Source organism: Melospiza melodia, chromosome 13 (assembly GCF_035770615.1).
Source record: "Melospiza melodia melodia isolate bMelMel2 chromosome 13, bMelMel2.pri, whole genome shotgun sequence".
In the NCBI taxonomy this organism is placed as follows: Eukaryota; Metazoa; Chordata; class Aves; order Passeriformes; family Passerellidae; genus Melospiza; species Melospiza melodia.
The window spans coordinates 16,586,070-16,602,290 of NC_086206.1; the positions used below are offsets into that span (position 1 = coordinate 16,586,070).

A 16,221-nucleotide genomic window follows, 5' to 3' on the forward strand; every position below is an offset into this window, starting at 1 on the left:
CGCCCCGGCGAGGCGCACACAAAGGGCGGCGGCGGCGGCCGGGCCGATCACCTACGGCGGGAGGAGGCCTCGCCGGCGGCAGGGCCGCGGCCTGCGCGCTGCGCCCGAGCCCCGCGCTGGCGTGGAGGCGGGAGCCGGGAGGGAAGAGGGGAGGGAGGGAAGGGAGCGAGCGGCGGGCGGGAGCGCAGCGGAGCGAGCGGAGCGGGCCGGGCCGGGCCGGGGCGGCCGCGGCGGCGGCGGAGGAGGCGGGGCGGGCGCGGCGGGTGCTGCCCCCTGCCGGGCCGCGCCGGCAACTGCGCTGCCAGCGGGGAGCGGGGAGCGGGCCGTGGCGGCGGGGCCGCGGCCATGAGGGCCGCGCTGGTGGGCTACAGCAGCTCCGAGGAGGAGCAGGAGCAGGAGGAGGAAGGGGGGAGCCGGGGCGGCGGCGCGCAGGGGCCCCCCGGGGCCAGGTGGGTGCGGTGGGGTGGCGGCGGCGGGAGCGCGCGGGAGGCGGCGGGAGCGCGCGGCCTTCCTCCTCCTCTTCCTCGTTCTCACCCCGCTCCGGTCCCGCAGCGCCGGCCGCCCCCGCCTGCCCGTGCCCGCCGGCCTGCCCGGAGACCCGGACCCGGATGAGGCCGTGAGCGATGACAGCTCCCGGCACGGCGGCCGCGTGCGAGGCTTCCCCCACGAGCGGGGCAACTGGGCCACGCACGTCTACCTGCCCTGTAGGTACCGGCACCGGGATTGGGATGGACCGGGACCGCGAGCGGGATGGCACCGGGACCGGGATGGCACCGGGAGGATGGCGGGACGGAGCTCAGCCGCTGCCCCCCGGTCCCGGCGGGGATGCGCGGCCCCTCTGACGGCGCTGCCCCGCAGACACTGCCCAGGAGGAGTTCCTGGAGCTGCTGGAGCTGCTCGTGTCCCACGCCCGCACCTTCGTGCCGTCGCTGGCTGCCATGGAGGAGTTCCACGTGAGCCTCTCGCAGTGCGTGGTGCTGCGCTACCACTGGATCGAGCCCTTCGTCCGCTGCCTCCGGGAGCGCCTGGCCGCCTTCCACAGGTGGGTTTGGCAGAGCCCGGGCAGGGCGCTCCGCACACCCTCCCCTGCCCTCGGGACCCGTGCTTTGCCAGCATCCACGCCCTAAGGTGTCCCTGGGCTGGTGCTGGCAGCACATTAAAGCCCTGGGGATTTTTCTTCACTGCCTCGGGGTCTGGCACCACACACGTCAGGTTTTGGCTTTTCAGGATCAGGCCAGAGCTGTGCCATCCTCTAAATCATGGGTGGTTTTGTTGCTTACATCAGGCTCAGGCACTGCCTGAGCATCAGCTGCTTCAGGGTTTCTGTCTCTGTGCAGGCTTTGGAGGGCTGGAAATGGGAGGGGAATTAATTAATTTGAGCCCCAAGAGGTTCTGGTTGCACCAATTTGGTCTGATTGCAGCATATATTTGCCTGTATCTTTCCATGGCTTGGTAACAATCCTGGCCCCTCCTCATCTTCTCCTTTTTTATTTTTTTTCTCTGCAGCTGAAATAGGATCTTTCTTATTTCAGGTTCTTCTGCGTGGCTGACCAAGTGAAGGTTTACACCAACCAGAACAAAACCAGGTGAGTGCACAGTGAGCAGCCTGCCTGCCCCAGGAGACGTCTGAGCAAGGTGCTGTGTGGATGGGGAGTGTCACCCTGCCTGTCCCACAGTTGGGCTGTGTGACAACACAGTCTGTGATCACCTCCAGATCATCTCCAGACATTTCACACCTTTCCCCAGCCATCTGTACAAATTTTTGGCTTTGGCACTGATTCTCTGCAAGCTTTTGGTCTCATTAGCTGGTGTGCACAGCCTGGGGCGAGCAGAGTGGGACCACCTCTTTTGGCAGCAGTGCCAGTCGTGAAATTGTAGTGCAGGTCTTCCAAGAGCTGGAGAGAAATAGCTGAGATGGTGCTAATTCTCCTGGGCGTCAGCTCAGAGGCCTGATTCCAACGGAATGCAATTAAGGTTTTTTTGAATGTCAAAGCAAAGGTGATTAAAATTGCAGAAAGTTGCTGAATCTGGTGGGAAAGGCAGCCCAAGATAGTCATGGGTAGGAAAAAGTGGATGTGGAACCTGAGTGACACTTGAATCTTCTGTTTCCCTCCTGGAGGGGAAGAAATGATGACTGTAAATGACTCTGGAAAGTGTCATCCCAACAGTCCTGGAGGAGGTGCTGACTTCTTTGTCACATCTCTCCAGCCTGGTACTTCCCATTCCCTGCTTCCTCTCACACTGTAAAACCTCTCCAGCAACTTCCACTTTTTTAATGCAGCTCCTGCATGGGCACGGCACTCTGCTGAAATTCCCACCCAGTGCATCCTTTACCTAGAAAACTGATTTTCATGTCCCAAAATGTACTAGGCTAATCTAGTAAATCTACATGGTTTATCATCCAGTCCTGCTTCTCCTGCCACCACATCTTCTGTTTTTTTCAGAATACAATCAGCATCCCTGGATGCTTAAACCTGGCATTCCTCAGATTTCCCTGTGTTAGGGAATAGGGAACTTGCCTGGTAGGAATGAAGGGCTGTGTATTCTTAGGGCTCTGCTTTCTGCAGCATGAAAGGGTGCTTGCAGTCTCTCCTTGCCTTTCTTTAGGACCTTTATTGGCTTGGAGGTCTCTGCTGGGCATTTCCAGCTGCTGGAGCTGGTCTCGGAGGTGGATGGCGTTCTAGAGGAATTTGACCTTCCCACATTCTACAAGGTGAGGCGTTCCTGCTTGCTCCCCTGCCAGTCTGGACATGTTGGCTGGTTCCCTGTGAGATGTTCACTCGAGTAAACAGGAGCCAGTTGCAGTGGCTGCCCTGCTGTGCATGGAAACGGGGTTGTCCTAGGATAGAATGGGCACTGTGGGACTGAGGACAATCCTTGTGTCTTTGCCTTGGGCAGCTCTCTTGGGCATTAGTCCAGCCTTTTTGCTTAGTATTAGCTTTGGGAACGGGTTTGGGATTTTGAAGGGCCAGAGCCCAGTTTGTCCGTGCCTAGAGCTGAGCAGGGAGCTCATGTGGATTATTCAGCAGTGGCACATGTACCTGCTCCAGGACCAGTGCTGAGAGATTGTCCCACAGCTGCAGAGTTGAGCACAGGGAGGCTGGGAGCCAGGCAGCCTTGCCCATGGAGTCCAGAGGGGCTGGGGTGGGAAGCCCAGGTCTCCTCTTGCCTCCAGCACTGTCCATATCAGCTCTGCAGCCGGTGATTTGGTAGAGGGGACTCCCAGCTTTGGGATCCTCCAGCCTCTGTGAGCCCAGGCAGGGCAGCAGCATCATGCCAGCCCTCCCACTGTGGCTCTGTGCATTCACCAAAGCCTCCTTTAGCCCTCACATCCTTACCCCTGTTTGTTTTGCCTTCAGGACCCATCGTTCCACATCAGCTTGGCCTGGTGCGTGGGGGACCTGGCTGGCAGGCTGGAGGGGCAGTGTCTGCGGGAGCTCCAGGTGTGTCCCCACAGACGTGGGGTGGTGTGGAGGGCAGGGGGAGGGCAGAGCTGGGCTCCAGCCACATCTCCCTGCCAGGGGTGCAGAGTGGGACATTCTCTTCAACCAAGCAGGACAAACTTCAGTGGGGTGAAAGATGAGAAGCTTTAGGGGGGAGCGTGAGTTAAATCACCCTCCTGAGGGAAGTCAGAGGCTCCCAGCTTCAAATGGCTTTATCTGTGACTTCCTTCAGACAGGGAGCTGCCAACTCCATCCTCTGGCAGATCCACTCTCCTGGTACTGACTCCTGCCTCTATTTTCCAGGACATTGTGGATGGGTTTGAGGAGTCAGAATTCCTGCTGCGTATCCAATGGGAGCAAATCCGCTGCAAGTCAGGGAACAAGTACTTCTCCTTCCCCCTGAGGTAGGGCAGGTGGGGCTGTGCCTTTTGGAGCCCCGAGGAGCCTGACACTGGAACAAGGCTGCAGTCTGGCACAGCTCTGCCTGCCGTGGGCTGTCACGCACCTCTGCGCTCTTCTTGCCTGCTCAGCGTCTCTGCGGCGTTGGTGGCCTCAAGTTGGCCACTTCCAGTTTGAGCTGCTGGCTGAAGAAAAGTGTGCTTGTAGCAGATTTCATGCTCGCTGCTGGATGTGCTGCAGTCAGCACTGGCAGTTCCAGACATCCCACGGCCGCTAATTTTGCTGATTTTTTTAAAAGAAGAAAAAAAAGTCTTCAAAAGCCATAGATGCCTTATGGGAAGGAGGAAGAAGGTAGCGTGGGAAGCTGCTACTAAAGGGAGAGTGTCTCACACAGTGGGAAGTAGCACTGCCAGATTGTTGTTTGGGAGGCTCTGGGCATGTTTTGAGTAGCAAGAGGAAAGGACATGGAGCTGGATCCTCTTCCCTGAGTGCTTTGCTACTGTAAGCCAGCTCGGACAAGCTCCTGAGTCATGTTGTGTCCCTCTCACGCTGCTGCCTCTGTAGAGACATTTCCGTGTCTGATCCTTTTGCCAAAGAACAAGAGCTGCTGCCAGGTGTGGGTGAGCCCTGGAAGGGACAGTGTCTGTGTTTGCCTGGGCTGGGAGGGCAGTGCCCACAGGTGAGTCAAAGGGTGGTGGCTCCTGCCCAGGCTCCACACTTTTCCCTGTGTGATCAGCACCCCAGGTGGATGATGACCCAGGGGATCGCAGGCTGGACATTGTCCCTTGGGAGAAACTCCTTTGTATCCTTTTGTCCCTATGGGTTGGTCAGCTGCAACTTCTCAGGTACTTGGAACAGGATGCTGATGTGATGCCCTGAATCTTTTATTCCATGTCTGTCCAGGACTTCTGAACAGTAAAAATCTGTTTCCTCATTTCATAAAACTGTGTCTGTGGTGTTTTCCAGCCATTTCCTTTTAGACACGCAGAACTCCTGCAAGGTTTTACGTGAGGCCACTTCTGTAAGTGCTCCTGTGAGCTCCGTGCTGCCTGTTCTGGCACAGAGAGTGGCTTTGTCTGTGGGAGCATCTCCAGACAGTCGGGATTTGTGTCCCTGGGAGCATCACAGCCAGTTGCCGCTGCCAGCAGCCTTTTGAAGTCCTTAACAAAAAAATCTGTTAAGTCTTTGGCCAGTTAGTTTCCGGGATGGGGATCTGCAAGATAAGTTTCTTTTGGGGCAAAGAAAAACAAACAGAGATATATTTAGCCCCTGGGGACTTCAGTGAAACCGGTTTCTCCCAGGTTAATGCTCAACCACCGGCCCCAGCCGGGCCTGGCACTGCCCCCGGTTGTGTAACACCGGGTGTCAGAGACCCCCGGGACAGGGCACGGTGGCTGTGGGGGCAAAGTCGGGGATGTGGCGGCTGCCGGCAGGACCGGGTGCGAGGGACTCTGCCCGGGTGCGGGGGTCTCTGTCCGGATGTGAAGGGCTGTGCCCGGTGCGGGGTCTCTCCCCGGTTCGGGGGTCCCTGCCCGGTGCGGGGTCTCTGCCCCGTTCGGAGGGGTCTCTCCCCGGTTCGGGGGTCCCTGCCCGGTTCGGGGGTCTCTCCCCGGTGCGGGGTCTCTGCCCCGTTCGGAGGGGTCCCTGCCCGGTTCGGGGTCTCTCCCCGGTTCGGAGGGGTCTCTCCCCGGTTCGGAGGGGTCTCTCCCCGGTTCGGGGGTCCCTGCCCGGTTCGGGGGTCCCTGCCCGGTTCGGGGGTCTTTACCCAGTTCGGGGTCTCTCCCCGCGGCCCCGCCGCTCACACACGTGCGGGGGGGCGGCCCCGCCTCCCCGGCCCCGCCCCGCCGCGGCCCCGCCCCCGCCGCGGCCCCGCCCCGCCCGCTCCCACCGCTCCCCGCCGCCGCCGCCGCCGCCGCCGCGCCCGCCTTCCGCCAGCCGCTCCGGTGCTCCCGGCGGCGGGCAGAGCGCGGCAGGGCAGCCAGCGGAGCCGGGCCCCGCCGCGCCGCGCCGGCCGCCCATGTGCCGCGCTCCGCCGTGCTGACCTCACGCACAAAAGGCGGGCCGGGAGGCGACGGGCCGCGCCTGGCAGCGCCTCCCATGCACCGTGCGCAGCCCCCCGCGGCGGCTCGGCCCCGGGCCATGAGGGCGGCGTAGCTCCGACACCGCCGCGCTCGGCCCGGCCCGGCCCGGCCCGGCGCGGCCGGGGGCAGCCGCGACCCGGCGGCGGCGCGGAATGGCAGGAGGGGGCGGCGCCCCCTGGCGGGCGGGCGGGCGCCTCCCGCCGCTCGTGGTGCTGCTGGTGCTGCTGGCGGGGGCGGCGGGCGAGGAGATCAACGCCGAGGTGAGCACGGGCCCGCGGCTCCGCACCCCCCGCACCCCCGGCCCGCGCCGGCACCTGCGGGCCCGCCGCGCCCGGCCGGGGCAGGTGCAGGCGGGGAACGGGGCGGTGGAGTGCGGGTCGCCCCCGGGGTGGCGGGCGCGGGGTGTGGGGAGGAAGCGCTTTGTGCCCGGCGGGGGAGGGGGTGAAAGGGCTTTTGATAAAGGCTCTGCTCCACCACCCTGCCGGGGGAACGGGAGTGGGGGTAGAAGAATTTAAGAGATTCAGTGTTTTTAGCAATTAAAAACATTAAGCCGTTTTTGGGGGGGGGAAGTGGTAGGAAAAAAATTGGCTTAGGAAAATAATTGGGATAGGAAAAGGATTGGAGAACCTGGAGAACAAGACTTGGAAAAGGAAAAAGACTTGGAAGAGCAATAAGACTTGGAAAAGGAAAAAGAATTTCGAAAAAAAAGCTTGAAAGAATAAAAGGAAAACCCCCCTAATTTGGAAAATATAAGTGAAAACTAGGAGGGGAAAAAAAGTTACAAAAGAGTAATAATAAAGATAAAAATAAAATGCAATTAAAGCAGACAAGGGGAGGCGGAGGCTGGGGCAGGAAGGAAGAGCCCCGGCGCGCCCCTGCACCCTCCTGCCCCCCGCCCTGGGGCTGCAGCCCCGCAGGACAGAAGCCCCTTTGTGGGTGCAGGCCGGGGTGGGGGTCCCAGGCTTCACATCCCTCGGCAGCTCCCGGGGGACGCCTCCGGAGGAGGACAGGGACAGGAGCCCGCGGGCAGCCTGGCCCCCTGCCAGCTGCCTGGTCCCTGGAGTCAGCCCATCCGGCAGCAGCCCCCCGAGATCCCCGGCTCCCCGACCTTGCAGGGCAGGGACCTGTGCCCTGCTGCCACAGCGCTGCCTGCTCAGGGTGGCATTTGCCACTGGCGGCTGGCACTGACCCGGTCTGACGCGCGGCTCTCCCGGGCAGGCATGGCTGCGGCTCTACGGGTACCTGCCGCAGCCCAGCCGCCGCATGTCCACCATGCGCTCGGCCCAGACCTTCTCCGCCGCGCTCGCCGAGATGCAGAAGTTCTACGGCATCACCGTCACCGGCGTCCTGGACGAGGAGACCAAGGCGTGAGTTTCTCCATTGTCCCCTTGCTCAGGCAGATGGCAGCTCCGCTCTCGGGCTCTGTGGTTTTCTCTGACAGCCTCGGGGCTCTGTTGGCCCTGGAAAAGTGGGTGCTGTCCCCCTTGTGCTTCTCCCCTTTTGGGGGCTGCACCTCTGCAGCCAGGATAGTGTCCCTTCTGGCTGTGGGTGCTGTAACCCCTCAGGGATGTTGGCTGAGCCCTGGCTCGGTGTCCTCCTGGCAGGTGGATGAAGCGTCCCCGCTGTGGGGTCCCGGATCAGTTTGGAGCACGGATGAAGTCCAACATGCGTCGGAAGCGGTACGCGCTGACAGGGCGGCGCTGGAGCCAGAGCCACCTCACCTTCAGGTACCCAGCACTGCCAGGGGTTCCCTCCCCCTGGCCCATGGAGAGCCATGGATCCCCTCAGGGACTGAGTGCTGCTCCAGGCCTTCCCTAGTGAATTCTGTATCCCCTGTAGCATCCAAAACTACACGGAGAAGCTGGGTCGGTACCACTCCCACGAGGCTGTCCGACGAGCTTTCCGCGTGTGGGAGCAAGCCACGCCGCTGGTGTTCCGGGAGGTGGCCTACGAGGACATCCGGCAGAAGAGGAAGAAGGAGGCTGACATCATGGTGCTCTTTGCCTCTGGATTCCATGGAGACAGCTCTCCCTTTGATGGCCTTGGGGGATTTTTGGCTCATGCCTATTTTCCCGGCCCTGGCATGGGGGGGGACACGCATTTCGACTTGGATGAGCCCTGGACGCTGGAGAATGCAGATGTGTCTGGTGAGTTGAGGGCCAAGGAGGTTGTAAAGGTGACCAGAGGAGCCTGGTGGCCACTGTGGGTGGAGGAGGGGGGCTCTGCTGGTGTGGACAGGATGGGCAGGGAGAGCAGGTCCACCATGGGTGAGGTAGGCTGATCCCACTGGAGCACCCCTGTTGCACGGTGCTGGGTTGAGGGATCTGCCTCATGTGTCATGTTCTCCACCCCTTCTTGCTGATGGTGCCTCTCTATGCAGGGAACAACCTTTTCCTGGTGGCCGTGCATGAGCTGGGGCACTCGCTGGGCCTGGAGCACTCCAGCAACCCCAGTGCTATCATGGCACCCTTCTACCAGTGGATGGACACAGAGAACTTCCAGCTGCCCGAGGATGACCTCAAGGGCATCCAGCAGCTCTACGGTGAGGAGCTGGTTGGGGGATCATCCCAGAGGTGGGATTCTGGGCATGTGTGTGGGGAAACTGAGTTACAGGTACTGCTGATCTGCATCACCACATCCCTTCTCTCACCTGCCCGATCCAGGTACCGCAGATGGGCACCCTCAGCCCACCAAGCCTTTGCCCACCGTGACACCCCGGAGACCTGGCAGGCCAGACCAGAGACCCCCTAAACCTCCCCCTCCGGGGAAACCAGACCGACCCCCCAAACCTGGCAGCCCAGACCGACCTGACCAGTACGGCCCCGACATCTGCGATGGGGACTTTGACACGGTGGCGGTGCTGCGTGGGGAGATGTTTGTATTCAAGGTACCTGCCAGGACCCACTTCTGCCCCTTCCTTGGGGATGTCATCAGCCTGTGACATTCCTCAGCAAAGTGACTGTGTCCCTGGGTCCTCCACATCCTCTGCCAACACCCTGTTTCTCTCCAGGGCCGGTGGTTCTGGAGGGTCCGGCACAACCGGGTGCTGGACAATTACCCCATGCCCATCGGACACTTCTGGCGGGGCCTCCCTGGGGACATTGATGCTGCCTACGAGAGGCATGACGGGAGATTTGTCTTCTTTAAAGGTGAGCAGGGAAGCTGGATGGGAGGGCTGAGGTGGAAGTGAGACTCCAGTGTCCCCCACAGAGCTGTTGAGAGCTGGTTGGCTTCATCTCATCGTGACCCACCTCCCCAGCCACAGCTGCTGTGTCATCCCAAAGGGTCAGGGTGGCACAGGCATCTGCCACTATCCCTATCCATTTGTGCACCTGCCACAGCACCTTCTCATGCCCCTTCTCCAACTCTTTCCCCTCTAGGTGACCGGTACTGGCTCTTCCGAGAAGCCAACCTGGAGCCTGGGTACCCACAGCCCCTGGTCACCTACGGGCAGGGCATCCCCTACGACAGCATCGACACGGCCGTCTGGTGGGAACCCACGGGACACACCTTCTTCTTCCGTGGGGACAGGTGAGTGTGGCTGGGGTTCTCCCTGCTCTGCTGCCTCCTGGCCTCTGTCAGGGGGCGAATGTTGGGCAGTGGGGACCCCTGTGCTCGTCACTGACTCCCCACCTCCCTCCCCAGATACTGGCGCTTCAACGAGGACACGCGCTCGGTGGACCCTGGGTACCCAAAGCCCATCTCTGTCTGGGTGGGCATCCCTCCCTCGCCCAAGGGAGCCTTCCTCAGCCCAGACGCCTGTAAGTAGAGGAGGAGAGGGGTGGGTGGTGGTGGTGGGAGTCTTGGAGATGAGATTGTCCCTCTGATAGCCTGGCCACATGGGGAGAGTATGTGGGAGTTAGCAGTGAATCCTCTTCTGAGGGGTTTCACCAGTCCTGGAGTAAAACCTGCTGTCTTGGGCATCTGCTGGGGTGCCCAGGTTTTGCAGTGTCCTGTGCCCACCCACTTACCCCTTGTCTCCATCTTTCCCCCAGCCTCCACCTACTTCTACAGAGGCACAAAGTACTGGAAGTTTGACAATGAGCGTCTCAAGACAGAGCCAGGCTATCCCAAATCCATCCTACGGGACTTCATGGGCTGTCACACAGAGCTGGTCCCAGACCCCAATCCCCGCTGGCCCGATGTGGACCGACCTCCCTTCAACCCTGATGGGGATGGGGGGACTGAAGGTGAGGAGGAGGAGGAGGAAGATGAGGATTACAACGAGAGAGATGGCCAGCCAGGCAGGGACGTGGACGTGGTGGTGCAGATCGATGAGTACACACGCACCATGAGCGTGGTCATGGTGCTGGTGCTGCTGGTGCTGCTGCTCTGCATCCTGGGCCTCATCTACGTCATCGTGCAGATGCAGAGGAAGGGCGCGCCCCGAATGCTCCTGTACTGCAAGCGCTCCTTGCAGGAGTGGGTCTGACCCTGGCTCCCTCCCCCAACCGCCCCTGCCCTGCCACCATGGTGCTAAGATGGACCTGACACCCCCTCCCCCTGACCCTCACCACGGCCTCGGCCCCTCTACCCCATTGTTGCTTCAGAAAAGGGGGGATGCCCAACCCCCCCAGCCCCTCCAGAGCAGCCGGGCTGGGACCGGGGATGGTCATGGGGGGGCTGGAGGGCATCCAGGCCCTGCCTGCTCCCTGTGCCTGTGCCTCCCCCTAACTGTGACCCTCAGGCTGCCACCCATCACGTGCCTGCATCTGCCGTGGGTCCCTGCAGGGTCCCTTCCTCCTGGGTGAGCGGGCTGGAGGCTGCTCCCCAGTGCTCTGGGCTGGCAGGTCTCAGCCTCTGGCACCTGCAGTGGTGGGGAAGGGAGGGCTGAGCTCCTGGCTGTGTTTCCTGTTGAACCACGGGGATACAGGGATGTGGTGCCTAAAGACAGCGTGAGCTGGGAGATGCCACCTCTGCAGCCCTGCTGGGGCTCAGCTCAGTCCGGGCCCTGCTGCTGCCACTGTGGGATGAAGCCCTGGGGCACGTGGCCCTGTGGGCAGGGCAGTGGGCACAGCCACCTTGTATGTCCATTAAACGGGTCGGGTGTGTGGAGAGCTGTGGTGCCATTGTCCTTCCTGCTGTGGGGGTGCCCTGGGAGGGACTGGGTGAATTTTGTGGTGAAGGGGCTTGTCTGGGGGGTCACCCTGCATGGGGACTGGGTGCCATGCTAGGGGATGCAGGGAAGGGGCCAGCATGGCCAGTGGTGTCCCTGCCCTGGGGCTGCCACTTGAGGGGGGTCAGCTACAGCAGCCCCCCCACCCCCAGCAGTGGACAGAGCAGCCTTTCAGCAGCTCCCATGGCAGTGACAAGGGCCTCGCTGGGAACACAGGGAGCCTTGTTCTCCCCCAGCCAGCCCTGCTCTTCAGCCCTGGGCAGCCACCTCCCTTCCCCGTGCAGGGCCCAGCAGCAGCTGGGGGACCCTCCTGGAGCCACTTCACAGGGTGCTCCAGCTCCCTGTCCCCACACAGCCCTGCTGAGCTTCCTGGGGGGAAGGGGTGGCCATATCCTGTCTCACCACTGCTGTCTCGGCAGAGGAAGGCAAGAGGAGTCACTGCTGCTGCAGAGATCAGAGAAATAATCATGGGAGTGGGAAAGATTAGACTCCAGGGGGAGGAAACTGGCTTTATCTGGGGAAAAATGTTGCTCAGCCATTAATGGGAAGAAAAACCAAACCACAGAGGCTGGTGATGTGATGGTCACAGGGGTGGCAGCTGGAGCCAGGTTTGTTCTGCAGGTGCAGCTTGGGATGGGCAGCAGAGGCCCGGCACCATTGCTGTCCTGGTGGGGAGGCTGGTTGGGCTGTGCTGGGCAGGGGGGTTGTGTGAACCTGGCCCATCCCCCTGCACATGGCCCTGTGGAATTGGGGAGCATCCCCATGTGGGATTTGACTCCAGTCAGCATCTTTGCTTCTTCCAGCCTCCCCTGCAGCAGGACCAGGGCAAGCACCTGTGCCCTGGGCACCTCTGTCTTGGTGCACCCTGCCCTGCTCCCCTTGCCCTGGTGCTGCAGCTGCTCCTTTGCCCTCATCCCCTCCTGCCACCCTGGGTGGGTGGATGGGAGGGTTCCCCAGCTCATGGATGAGGATATGAAGACTTTGTGCTTCCCCCATCCTTCCCCCTCCCCAGGGCCCAGAGCTGCTGGCTCAGTTCCCGACTGCTACAACCACTTCCCAGCACTGAATTACCCTGGGCTGCCCAGCTACTCGTCAGCCACTAATTACTGTAAAAGGGAAGGATGGATGCTGGCTCTCACCCCACTTTTCTGTGCTGGGGGGGAACCCTGTGGCCTGAGTCACCCATCCCCTGCCCCAGCCTCCATCACTGCCCTCACTGGGCAGCGATTTCCAGCCATGAGCTGATTCCCTGGAAAACACGTTTGGCTCAGACTCAGCACGTCGCTGCAGCCAAGTGAGAAGTCAAAATCACGAACAGAAAACCCCTGAGGAATTGGGGGAGTGGGTGGAAAAAGATCTCCAAGTGGCTCAGGGCTGTTGTATTCCATCAGCCAAGCCTTGCTGGGTCACATTCCTTGGCTTTTAACTTCTTTCAGTTCGGTTTTGACCATTTTGCTCCGATTTATCCTCGTGTGGGTCTTCCCCGGAGCTGAGGGAGGACCCACAGCTCTGCTGAGCTGGGAGCCCTGCCATGGGGCAGCCTGACACTACAGCCTGTGCTGAACCAGGGCCAGAGAGGCACCAGGAGCTGCCAAAAGCCACGAACCTGGCCAAAAGGCGAGGCAGGAGGAAAGCACGGCTGGGATTCACTCTCCCCACCCCTGCAGAGCGTGCTCCAGAGGCCAGTGCAGATGCATTTCCCACGGCAGATGCATTTCCCACACGGGATGCACTTCCGTGCAGATGCATTTCCGACACCAGCTGTATTTCCCACGGCAGGAGCCTTTCCCTTCTCTCCTGGGGGTACAGAGGGCTCGATGGGGTGCAGGGCTGGGACCCCAAAGCCTGGGACCTGGAAAGACGCCTGGCTTGCAGGGAAAGACAGAGCTGGACAACAGTGCCCAGGGCCAGCTGCTTATGGCATCCCTTCCATGGCAGGGGAGGAGCCTCCTGGCTGATGGAGGGTGGGACAGGAGCTGGGAGCAATTCCCCAGCGGGAATTCGGGATGCTGGGGGCAGAGGCCCGGGCCACCACGCTTGGTGAGCTGGGACACCACTTCCCACCCCCTCCCGCTCTTCCCCGGATGCTGCAGCAGAGCTGGTGCCAGGAGCCCGGGGCCATCTGGAAACGCTCACGGACAGCAGTGAGGGACCTGCTGGAGACAAAGCCCGGCATTTCAGCGGCGCCCAGGCTCTGCTGGAGGCCCCTGCACGCCCACAGCGGGGTCAGCTCACCTCTGGCCAGCCGTGGGTGCGAGCCCAGGAGGGCAGCAGGCACCTGCTCCAAGGACAGGGCTGTTGGGAGCATGGGGAGTGTGAGCCTGGCTGAGCCTGGCCCCGGCAGGATCCACTCCCAGGGAGCCTGGCAGCTCCCTGCTTCCCAAAAATAGGTTGGAGAGCCTGACCTGGAAAAGACCCAGGGAGCTCAGCGTCCTCCAGGCCCTGCTGTGCTGGGGTGGGCGTGAGGGGGACACCAGGGCTGGCAGGAGCTCTCTGCCCTTCTGGCAGCATCTCAGGAGAATCCTCCTCTTCCTCTGCGAGCCAGGGCACCATCCCCTGTTCAGCGCTGAGGAAAGGACCCGGAAAACACAGAGGAAGCCGGGCTCAGTGCAGAGGAAGAAGCGGGGCTGGGATACAGCGAGCAGCGAGCGGGCAGCTCAAGGTCGGAGGAAACAATGCTGGGGATGGAGGGAAGGGCCGCGGGGCCCGGGAGGGGCTGGACCTGCTGCCCGTGCTCGCTGCACGCGGGGCGGAGGCTCCGGGGAGGGCTCGGTGCCAGCACAGCCCCGCTGAGGGTGGGATGCACGCACCAAGCACACTGAGCTCGCTCAGGTGTGTGTGGCTCATGCCTGTCCTCCCCTCAAACCCACCGGGCAGCCCCAGCCGGCTCCCGGCGTGCTGGGACCCCTCATCTCACAGAAAGTCATTCCTGGGGCTGCAGGGGCAACATGTGAAGGGATGGTGAAGCAGATGGGCTGCAGTTCTGCTTCACAACTTGGCTTGCATCATCTTCTCACCTCTAGCAGCTCTGAGGCTTTCCCCACTGCATCCCAGGTTAGCTCTCAGGGTGCACAATTGCTCCCTTACCCAAATAAATCATGTTTGGGTGGTCCCATTTTGCAGCCTGCCAGGGGAAGCTCTCACCCCTCTCCTGCAGGTGCTGGCAGGGCAGGGACATCAGCTCTCTGTGCATGCACAGTGGCCAAAGTCCCCAGAACCGTCACTTGGTTTTCCTGGGCGGTGGCCAGTGGTAAAACTCAAAATAAATATTTCCCTTGCCTCCAGCACTGCCTGCCCCACATTAGACAACAGCTGCAGAGGATTAACGTTGTCCTGGAGGTGTAATCCTTCTATAAAGACGACAACATTTGGCCCAAGACATCCAGGGAGATGCAGAATGGACAAGAAGCAGAGTTTGGCCCAGATTTTTTGATTCCTGTTTATCCCTCTGTGATAACAGCTCCGTGCTTCTTTGCCAGGACCCACTTGATAGGAAAGTGACAAAGTGCAAGGGGACAAACACAGGCAGGGACAGCAGCTTGTATCAATGTCCTGCCAGACAGTGTCTGCTGGGCTGGACACTCACAGGATTCTCTGCCCCAGCAGCAGAGCAAACTGAGAAAGCTTTCCAGGAAAAATCCCCATTGCCTGCTTGCTCTGCCAGCAGCTGCCACCTGCCCAGGCAGAGCCACTGGAGCCGTGGGATGTCCCAGCCTGGCTCCCAGCACAGGCACTGCCAGCTGCTCCAGCCCCAGCCTGCTGCTGCTGGCCCAGCCCAGGGCGGGTCCCTTGCTCCAAGGAGCTGCAGGCTGTGCACTCACCGTATTTCAGCACCCAAGCTCTCCAAGGGAAGCTTTGCCTTTCATGTAGAAAGCAGCTCCCAGCACTGAGGGCCTGACTGAAGTGTCCAAGTGCAGAACCTTGCCCCAGGCAGTGGAAGACAAAGGTGAAAAGCTGGTGCAGAGAAAAAAACTGATCTTTGGGAGGGCCCTGCTCTGCCTGGGGTTGAAACCAGGGCTCCCCAGAAAGATTCTTTTCTCTCCCACTAAACATGAACTGCAACAAGAACTTATGCAGGGAGGAAGGAGCAGGCCACCCACAGAAAGGTGAATGAGATATTTAAGATCTTTTCTCCACAGGCTGCCTGCACTGAACTGGGACTCCCCTCTGCCCACCCCTCATACCCAGCTGGGGGAGCAGGCAGGAGCCATCCATGACTCCCACCTCTGCCCCCACCTCCTTCCTGCATTCTTCCACTCTTCCCATGTAGGAGGACATTGCATCCCAGCCATATGAAAAGCCATAACCAAAGGAGTAAAAAGCTGAGTGCTTCACCACAGGAGTTTTGCTTGTGCAATTTAGGAAAGGGCTACTGACAGGATGCCTCTGACATTCTGGCCCAACCACCAGCAGCATCCTCTTCTCCCACAGGAAGAGCATCCAACTTCACCCACCTTCAGCAGGATGGTTAAAGCTTTGATGGGAGATAGGGATTAGAAGAGAAAGATTTTGGAAGCACTGTGTAAATCACCAAGCATCTGGCTGGAAAGGAAAGAGCCAGTATCCAATGATGCTCCACTTTGTGCAGCAAGTAAACAGGAAGATTCAGTATTTTGTTTCGTATTTTAAAATACACAGAAGGTCCATATGGATGTAAGGGTTTGTGGCTGGGAGTTTATTCCAGCAAATCTGCTGGCACAGCTCCTAGAGGTCGGGCAGGAATTGGCAGCAGGGCCCATCTGATCTCTGCAGAGGCAGCCAGCTCAGGGCCCAGGGGAGCCCAGCCCCTCTCAATGCATTAGTGCTGGTCACTCAGGGTGAGCTCAGCTCCTCCAGGACCAGGGGAAACTCCAGCACAGGCCCCAGCAGGGCAGGGAAAGGCAGCAGCAGCTCCTGCTGAGTGTTCAGCTGCCAAAGACTGCCAGAAACACATGGTGTTGAGCAAGGCCTTGCGGGAAAGGATGCACATTTTACCCTCCTGGGGTCTGATGGATCTGCTCAGCAGCTCCCCCAGCTCTGGCAAGCTTTGCAAACATGGAGAAAGCCTCACCATGGACTTCATTAAGGCCAACCCTTGGCATGAGATCCAGTGCGATTCCACTGAACAGATCGAGTGCAGCCAAGCCTTGACATGTCAATGCAAGATGGATGGTGCTTTCTCATGTAGGCTTCCTTGGCTGGG

General features: G+C 60.6%; 2 protein-coding genes across 2 annotated transcripts; both read left to right on the forward strand.

Annotated features, from left to right (window-relative positions):
• The first annotated feature begins 345 nt into the window (after positions 1 to 345).
• On the forward strand, positions 346 to 4,786 carry USB1 (U6 snRNA biogenesis phosphodiesterase 1). The gene is made up of 7 exons (XM_063168333.1): positions 346 to 449; positions 508 to 704; positions 859 to 1,042; positions 1,533 to 1,586; positions 2,608 to 2,713; positions 3,360 to 3,443; positions 3,747 to 4,786. Exons 1-7 carry the CDS (start codon positions 346 to 348, stop codon positions 3,849 to 3,851), a joined length of 834 nt encoding a protein of 277 aa, XP_063024403.1. The 3' UTR covers positions 3,852 to 4,786.
• A 1,289-nt stretch (positions 4,787 to 6,075) lies between these two features.
• Positions 6,076 to 10,978, forward strand: MMP15 (matrix metallopeptidase 15). Its single transcript, XM_063168053.1, has 10 exons — positions 6,076 to 6,183; positions 7,142 to 7,290; positions 7,528 to 7,650; positions 7,763 to 8,070; positions 8,304 to 8,465; positions 8,587 to 8,810; positions 8,934 to 9,072; positions 9,304 to 9,454; positions 9,569 to 9,684; positions 9,919 to 10,978. The coding sequence occupies exons 1-10, from the start codon at positions 6,076 to 6,078 to the stop codon at positions 10,353 to 10,355; spliced, it is 1,917 nt and encodes a 638-aa protein (XP_063024123.1). The 3' UTR covers positions 10,356 to 10,978.
• Positions 10,979 to 16,221: the final 5,243 nt, after the last annotated feature.